The 9,022-nt window shown below is 37.3% G+C and overlaps 1 protein-coding gene across 1 annotated transcript; it reads right to left on the reverse strand.

Annotated features, from left to right (window-relative positions):
* Positions 1–2,661: 2,661 nt before the first annotated feature.
* On the reverse strand, positions 2,662–9,001 carry krr1 (KRR1 small subunit processome component homolog). Its single transcript, XM_088348458.1, has 10 exons — positions 8,857–9,001; positions 8,190–8,365; positions 8,000–8,134; positions 7,809–7,934; positions 7,645–7,728; positions 7,480–7,536; positions 6,540–6,710; positions 6,365–6,442; positions 6,195–6,288; positions 2,662–3,081 (listed from the first exon to the last, which is right to left on the reverse strand). Exons 1-10 carry the CDS (start codon positions 8,930–8,932, stop codon positions 2,942–2,944), a joined length of 1,137 nt encoding a protein of 378 aa, XP_088204584.1. The 5' UTR covers positions 8,933–9,001; the 3' UTR covers positions 2,662–2,941.
* Positions 9,002–9,022: the final 21 nt, after the last annotated feature.

Genomic DNA, 9,022 nt, shown 5'->3' on the forward strand with positions numbered 1-9,022 from the left:
AGCGATTTTTTTTAATCATAGAGATTAGAGAAAATGTGAAAAATGAGGCCGGGAATGTTTGAAAGACAGAAAATAATCAATAACCTAGTTGAGGAAAATTGATTGCTAATAAGATTTTCGAGAAGGTTTGTTCAAACCTCACTTTGTGTTGGCTGTTAAAAACGTAATATTGGAATATAATATTGTGAATGTGCTTAATTGCTGTTGAGATTGTCATGATTGTTTTCTGTTTTTAGTGTCAATAAATTTGTTCAAACCACAGACCAAAAATAATCGACTTTGGCCTGGACGGATCTATTGACACTAACAAAGATGTTATATAATGAAATTGTGAATATGCTTGATTGCTATTAAGATTTTCGAGAAGGGTTGTTCAAACCTCACATTGACACATTGTGCTTGCTGTTAAAAAAGTCATATTGAAATATAATATTGTGAATGTGCTTAATTGCTGTTGAGATTGTCATGATTGTTTTTTCTGTTATTAGTGTCAATAAATTTGTTCAAACCAAAAAAACTTGCCAAGTTTAACGATTTTGTCGTTTTATTATACGACTTTTTTATTAAATGTCTCAATGCAAATGTATTCAAAAATTAATACAATTTGTATTCAACGTACGATTTTTTTGATCTCTTGTTTTTTTTTATTCATTCAGTCATTAAAAATCTTTTGGGAAAACTAACGCATACACACTACAAAAATTGCATTGCAACGTTGTGTAACATTATAGCCAATTGTACAACGAAACACGTATAAAGATAACTAAACATCCCAGGGAATCTCTGTATTATTTATTATTGCAACATCCAATGCAGCCTGGTCATCCTGGAAGAGGGATTACCTCATGTGCGGTCCCTTCCCAAGGTTTCATTTTCCTCATGTTGAGGTTTTTGAGTCTTTCCTTGCCCTCGTGTAGGTTTTATACCAGGGAATGGTGTCATAAGTTTGTGGTTTGCAATAATCTGTGGTCTGTGCAGCCCTTTGAGACTCTTTGTAATTAAGGGCTACGCAAATAAACATGACTTGACTTGAAACACGGTTTATATAAAAATACCAAAATGTTTACAAATATTAAAAGTTCTGATGCACTTGGACAAAATATATTGTTTAGTTCACATTAAAAAGTGATAAAATATTTTTTTCTGCCCGTGAATTTGCACTTATTAATGTAAAATTTGGCTTAAATCAGAATAACATTGACATTAAATGATCCGTGTGGCTTTGATTTGAATTTCTCAGGGTCAAATATTCGAAGATGTACATGTAATATCGATATCCTTTTTTAAAAACGTCTTTACAATACTGTATGTACTCTGGTAAACCCTGTGAATGGTTTGAAAGGACATGTCTCGCTCTTTAACAGCGGCATTTGGGCACGTTACTTAAAAAAAAAATCTGTCATAGTTTCTACTTCTTACAAAAAGTAATAGAGTTAGTAACTGAGTTACTCGATAGCAAAAGTAACTCTGTTTCTTTCGGTTTCCAAATGTATCTTTAGCTTGTTTTGGTTGTTTAATCCTTATATTACAATTTATTATGTATTATTTTGGATGATATAGAGGCAGTGTTGAGCGAGAAAGAAGCGTGTGGAATGAGAAAAGTTGGTTGAGGCATTAGGAAAGGAAGTGAACGGTGGAATGATGAGGTCTCAGAGGCTGACAGAGAAGAAACGTGCCTTTGAGGAGTGGCTGCAAGAAGAGTAGTAATGCGAATGGAAGGATGATATTTTATGGAGATCCCATTAATATTGTAATTACAAGTCAAATGTAATTTAATTGTATGACACCCAATTTGAACTGATTAGGGAATGATGTTCCAGAATGCTGTAACTTATAGGGACAACTTAATGACGTCATTGCTGTTCCTCCGAACATACCGTTGGTCTTAACTCTGATGGTGCATAATTATCTCCATTATTGCCCCGGTTCTTCATTTCAGTTTTATGTTGTTTATTGAAATAAAAAAGAATGTGTTAATTACCTCATATTGTTAGAATATGATATAATGAAATTGTGATGTGTTTAATTGCTGTTAAGTGTCAAAATTGTTCAAACCAAATTTAAAAAAAAAAAAAAAAAATGTGCCTTTGCAAAATTGACCGCGGCACCTTAAATTTGGGTTCAAATCCAGCTCCAGACTTCCTGTGCGGAGTTTGTATGTTCTCCCCGTGCTTGCGTGGGTTTCCTCCGGGCATTCCGGTTTCCTCCCACATTCCAAAAACATGCATTTCAGGTGAATTGGCTGGTCCAAATTGTCCCTAGGTGTGAATGGGCGAGCGAGTTGTCTGTCCCTGTGTGCCCTGCGATTGGCTGGCAACCAGTTCAGGGTGTCCCTTGCCCACTGCCCGATGATTGCTGGGATGGGCTCCAGCACCCCCGCGACCCTACTGAGGATAAGCGGTGTAGCTAATGAGAGATGAGACCTTAAATTTGTTCGTATTTAGCGCTCCCTTGCGGACATTTTGTGTAAAAGTTCCTTGAGTTACTGAAAAATGTCAGGGTAAAAAATTCCTAGAATCTGGTTTCACCAATAAAATGAAATGATTCATTCACAAATGGTTACTGTATGTAGTACCATTTTGTTGTAATGAAGTATTTCAAACTTCAATTACCCAACAAATTCTCTATTCTCTATTTTTTTAAGTTAAAAAAAGGTCACAATTCAAGTCCGTAATGGTGTATTTAAAAAAATTATCCAATATCATGAAGTTATTGACTTGACAAATGCGTACAGTGTAAATACATCTAAAACCTTTTCAGTACACTTTAAAGTGGTAACAAAGCAGAAAAATCACTCAATACTGACAAAGAAAATCTGTACAACAGGGTTTTGAAGGTCAGACTGGAAAATGGTAAGTTCTTCACAGAACTGGGGGTTGAAGGGGGTGTAATATTCACAAGTCCAACAAATGTCACACAGCAGATTTCTTGGTGGTGAAGCTCAGCTTTTGCTTTTCCTTTTCTTTGCGGCGACGGTAACCGGAGGTGTGGGGATGATGGGCGGCGCTCCCAGTTTCTTGTTTTTTGCCTTTTTCACTTTGTCTTTAATGGCCTCGATGTCCAGCTTGCTTTCCACGGGTGCTGAAACAGTAGTCGTGACTGAATTAAGATCATATTGGTTCATATTGTCACCAGTTCCAATGGATTGTATTGATTGTTTTCCATGAGTTTTTCCTTGCCCTCATGTAGGTTTTAGATCAGGGGATGGTGCACTAATAGTCTGTAGATTTCAATAATCTGTGCAGCCCTTTGAGACTTCTTGTTATTAAGGACTCTACAAATAAACACGACTTGACTTAACATGAAATTAAAAATACATAGTTACCAATGCAAGGGTGGGCAAACTACAAACCGCAAGCTTTTTCATCCAGCCCACCAAAAGTTAAAAATGTATTGATAATATGTATAAATGGTAAAAAAAAAACCTTACTATTAAAAAATGTGTAGATTCCTGTCCACACTGCCCCCAACATTCAAATAACTGGCGACAGCATTCTTCACTTGCTCAGAAGGTAAAGTGCTCGTCTTGGGATCAAGAGGTCGTAGATTTGATTCCCGGCTCCTCCGTGTTATATGGCCAAGTGTCCTTGGGCAAGACACTGAATCCCTAATGCCCCCAATAAGTAGGTAGTTGCCTTGCATGGCTAAAGCTATCTGTGTGTGAGTGTGTGGGAATGGGTAATTGTGAAAAACATTGTAAAGCGCTTTGGGAGGTCTTTATTGACTTGAAAAGCGTTAAATAAATGCAGACCATTTACATTTATCAAAATATCTATCAGATTTAATGAAAAAAAAAAAAAAACCTGAATTGGCCATATTTGGAGTTTTTCAGATTCAGATTCCTCAGATTCAGATCTACTTTATTGTCATTCTAGTACACGTGTATACAGAACGAAATGTCGATACATCTGACCCGCACAGTTTCCTTGAATGTACAGATATAAATAAAATGTTGTATTGAGTTGTAGTATTGAGTGCTAATAATATACTAAATAATTATGGCTATGTATAGTATTTTACAGTAGCGCAAATAGTGCAAGAGGAGTAGCCAACCAGATGTGCAAAATGGGCAGTCAGGTAAACCAGTCAGGTAAACAGAACAATAACACTGTAACAATAACGCTGTAAGTACTGTAAGTACAATAGTGCAGAGAAACAGATGTGCAAGGAGTGGCTAGCTATAAAGAACTGCCAGTAGTGCAAAAAGTCAAACAGAACCCACAGATGTACAGATTAGCAGCAGTTTAGATTTACTATGTGTTTGAGTGACCATTTAACAGTCTAATGGCCAGGGGGACAAGACTATTGTGGAACCTGGTGGTCCTGCACCGCACACTGCAGTACCTCTTCCCAGAGGCTAGCAGAGTGAACAGTCCATGATGGGGGTGAGAGGGGTCCCTGATAATGTTCTTAGCTTGGGATAGGCAGCGCTTCTGGCCTTCATTGCATATTATACATTTAACGCCTAAAAGAGGGGCATGTATTCTTACTTAGCTTTAATTTTATGCTGCTCAAAATCAATTGAATGATATGATTTACTGACAAACAAGATAAAAAATGAAACATGTATTTGTGAATGTCTGAATGTTTTTATTATTCATGAATACATATCGTCGTTGCTGTTGTAGAAAAACTCATGTCTGTTTTTCTGTCGTTTTTTGATTTTGTCATTTTTGTAATGGTAAAAATGCTCAAAAATAGAGATATGACTTTTTGAAATGTCAGTGACAAGATGAGAAAAAACGCAGAGGTATTGGATTTAAGACTATCAGTAGACTCCCAAAACGATATACCTATAATCGTTGATTTTTTTCACAGCACTTTTTATTGTACATACTAAAGGTTCTCATATTTTATTTTATTCATTTTGCACCATGGAAATTATATACAGTGGAACCTCGGTTTTCGAACTTCTCTCAGTTCGAACAAATCGGAGTTCGACCAAAAATTTCGAGAAATTCTTGCTTCGCTGCTCGGTCAAAAATTCAGAGTTCGAACGCCGGTAATGCGTGAGTGCGTACACTTGAGTGCGATGCTGAGCGGCGTACGGGTGTAGATCACCCCCAGCCCTCGTGACCAACTGTTATCACGTGCGCACTTGCCTCTTTTTGCTTTCGCTTTTAATATCGGTGAACGGAGTGTTTTAGCCCCTAACTATGCCTCCGAAGAAGGTTGGTGCAAGCAGGACAGGTGAAAAAAGAAAAGTTGTTCGTACAACTATTGCCTTTAAGAAAGACAAAAATAGCTAAATATGAAAGGTGTGCGAGTTTCCGATCTTGCCAGGGAATACAGCATGCGCCTTCTGCTGACTACCACAAAGGTAAGAAATTCTATTCATAATTATTTTCTTTATCTTTTCTTTTTTTATTTTTACACTTTTGTGTTAGCGTAATCTTTCATATGGAAGATTACGATAACGCAAACGTACGATTAGCCTGGGTTAGCTTTGTCATTACGTTGAACATTCACGTAAACATTCAGGGTGTTGGAACTGAGCCCAAAATTCAGGGTGTTGTAACGGAGCCCCCTTTCCAATGAAGCGCTAGCCATTTGTTGTGGAGACCCGGGTGCTAAATGACTGGTAAACAACCTGATTTTTTTTATTTTTACACGTTCATGATAGCGTAATCTTTTGTGCGGAAGATTATGATAACGCGAATGTACGATTAGCCTGGGTTAGCTTCATGAATACGTTAAACATTCATGGTAAACATTCACGGTGTTGGAACGGATTAAAACGATTTACATTATTTTTAATGGGAAAAATGATTTCGGTGATTGAACAAATCGGTTCTCGAACAGGGTTCTGGAACGGATTATGGTCGAGAACCGAGGTTCCACTGTAGTTGTATACATATTTTTATCCAATCAAAATTATATCACTTATTTAATTATTAATGAAATATCAAATTTTAAAACATAATTTACCAGCCAAAAATTTGATATTCATTATTTTATAACAAGATTAAAAATCCATTACATTTCTAATGTTTCTTTAAATCACTATTCTTTTCCCCCGGCCCATCTGTCATTTTTTTTTTTAACTCTTCGTGGCCCCCGACTCAAAATGTTTGCCCATCCCTGCACGAATGGGTTCAGATTTATGTGGCATGTATGTTTAATTACAAACTATTTCTGGAGTTTTGTGACTTAGTGGCATACATTTCTATCAAAAAAAAAAAAAAAAAATTTACCTTGAGCCGTTTTCACTACAGGTTTCTCCTTGGGGGGAATAAACGGTTTGTTCCTCTGTTCTTGCTTCTTAGCCAGTGCGCCAGCTTGCTTCGCCTTAAAAAAAAAAATTTTTTTTAAAAAGTCAATGATGTCATTTCTGTCAAAATAAGTGAGGCTGAATTCCACTGGCCTTTTTCTCTGCTATCTTTGTCCGTTTTTTCTCACTTTCACGTAGGAAAAATTCACCCGTAGCCAATTCCTTGTCCACCTTTAAAGGAAAGAAATGTCAATAAAGATAATAAGATAATAAATCAATGAATAGAAATTGATTTTTTTTTTTAATTTATTTTTTTTAGAAGGCCAACCTTGCTGTCTGGCTGTGGTGGCGGGAAAGGAGTGTACTCTTTCTTTACTCTCTTTTTCTTGGGTTCTTTGCGCTTAGCCAAGTTTTTATGTCGGAACTTGGGCAAGAAGCGCTCCCAATTCTGCACGCGGAGTTCTGGGTCCTTGGACAGTTCTCGTTTAATCATCAGGGTCTGGCACACAGAATGAAAAAAAAAGAAAAATAATTTTAGATTGCACTCAGGCGCATCAGGTGACATTGTGATAAACTTTCGTGCTCTCAGTTCTGAGTTGAGCTGACCATGGCATCAAACACAGAGCCAGTTATGTCTGTCAGAAGGGTCAGAACAAGGATGGAATGCAATCTTCATCGGGCAAATGAAAAGGAAAAGTTAGAGGTAGCAATCAGGGATGCACAATAATTATTGGGCCGATAGTTATCGATGCAATAATTGCAGACCAAGACGTCACAATATCGCCCTGATAGCTAAAAAATTAAAAAGACCTGATGTCAATCGAAGAAAAAAAAAAAAGACCAGATGGTCACTCTTCAAATATTCAATAAGCCAAAAATAATGTTAGAAAGATTACAATTATTTATGTTCCCCATTAGAATACATTTGAATTGCCTAGTACAACATCCTACCACTTCATATTGTGTGCAAGGCACAGGAGCACTTGACCAAGATCAAGATTTGCAGGCTTTGTTTATAGTATAGGCTTCAAAATTTGAGCCAGTACATTGAAATTATTAGTTATTTACCTTTTTTGTCGCATTTCTCTTTGTGTTTATGAGTGATCTCTGTTTGAATTAAGTGACAGCTCGTTGAATTAGCACACATTAACGAAAAATTACATTTTAAAAACAGGGTTAGTAATCTCCAGAAACTGGATTTTATTGGTTATCAGTACAAAAATAGTTATCGTGCAATCCTAGATGTAATATAAAGTCAGCTGCCATACCTTAATATTATAAATGGGATGTATATTTTTCATCGTGTCCATGACGACTTTGCGAACCTAAAAAAAGATCACATGAACGTTTAACTTGTGGAGCCAGGTATATTATCACTTTTGTGCCATTATTTTCACACCATATGCATCGATAATTGGAATTAAAGTGCTAACCTCCTTTAGACCATTGAAAGGGCCAATTGCTGACACAGTGTTGCCCTGCACCATCACGTAGCAGTTGGTCAGCAACTCTAAAGCCTACACAGAAGGTTTGTTAAATGGGGGGTGGGGGGTTGAAAAACAAGCTTTCTTTGAGCATGTTCTGGAATTAATTTCACCTTCAAAGTGCAGCCTTTAGGGCCGATAAGACGCTGCCTTCGCTTGACAAGGCGATCTCTGTTCCCCACCGAAGTCCCTATTTTTATGATGTCACTTGCTACATCATCCTGCAATATCCTCACAGCCTGCCAGGACAATAATGATGGTGACATTCCAAACTTTACCAAACTGTACGCTGAGTAATAATTACCTGTTCAAATGGAACACTCCTGGCTAGAAGCTTAATGAGATCCCTAGCTCTGATGATGGCATACGGGTCAAATGTTTTCCTTGTGGTGCATACAGACATGCTTCCCTCAATCAGATCAAGGGTGGCTTTAATATACTGAGAAGAGACAGGATTAAAATCTTATTTAAAATACTTTTTGTGGCACACCCACCACTTCTCCCAAAGCTTTCTCCACAAGCGGCCAGCAATCTTTCAGGTATGCTTCTTTGTATTTGGGGAAAAGGGTAGCAAAGCTGCTCTCCTCCAACAGACCGCGGGGATTGTCTTCTTTGGTGAAGGGGGATTCTTTCCAGCCATCGGGGACAGTGAGCAGATTGGCTTCATCAACTGCAGGACATAACATTTCAATAAAGATGCAGTTAATTCTCTAAGGACGTTTGGTGCATTTTAAAGCTTTATCTGCACCATGGGATGTTTCAAGAATAAAATATTGGATTTGTACGGATAATGGTAAAAATTCTATAAATTGAACGTTAATGGAGTAATTTTATATTGTATGACTGCAATAAATTGTAGAAAATCTTGTCTGAGAACTATGCGTCTTCAGATTAGTGATGCTTACAGAAACGCAAAAATGACTGAGAAATAGGTAAAACGCATCAACATTTCTATAATCACAACAATAAAGTCCACATTGAAAATAAACATGACTTGACTAACCAAAACACATGTAATAAAGGCAGCACGGTGCTAGTGTTAGCTTAACTGCTAATTCTTACATCCCAGGAACTGTCGAAACAAGCGAAGGTTTAATCCCGCCAAACAACAGTTTAAAGTGTACTTTAACGAATCTACGACATCATGTACTTTTAATATACCTGGAATTTTCACGTTTTTGGACTTTTTTGCAGTTTGCACTTCAGTCACACCATTCGTGGCCCTGACAGACGCCATGTTAGAGAGGAACCGGAAAACGTCTTTGAGAATTTCCGGGCTATTAAACGATGCGTTCTAAAGCAATGTAAAGTTGGATTTTGCTCAATT

The sequence above is a fragment of the Urocampus carinirostris genome, chromosome 11 (genome assembly GCF_059441175.1).
Source record: "Urocampus carinirostris isolate Australia breed hairy pipefish chromosome 11, RoL_Ucar_1.0, whole genome shotgun sequence".
Lineage (NCBI taxonomy): Eukaryota > Metazoa > Chordata > Actinopteri > Syngnathiformes > Syngnathidae > Urocampus > Urocampus carinirostris.

Bases quoted from the DNA above. Each gene is read 5' to 3' on its own strand.
- krr1 (XM_088348458.1), bottom strand. From the start codon at position 8,932: ATGGCGTCTGTCAGGGCCACGAATGGTGTGACTGAAGTGCAAACTGCA. The intron at 8,135-8,189 runs GTGGGTGTGCCA...GTCTCTTCTCAG, and splicing joins AGAAAGCTTTGGGAGAAGTG to TATATTAAAGCCACCCTTGA. The intron at 6,289-6,364 runs GCCAGTGGAATT...TTTTTTTTTAAG, and splicing joins CAAAGATAGCAGAGAAAAAG to GCGAAGCAAGCTGGCGCACT.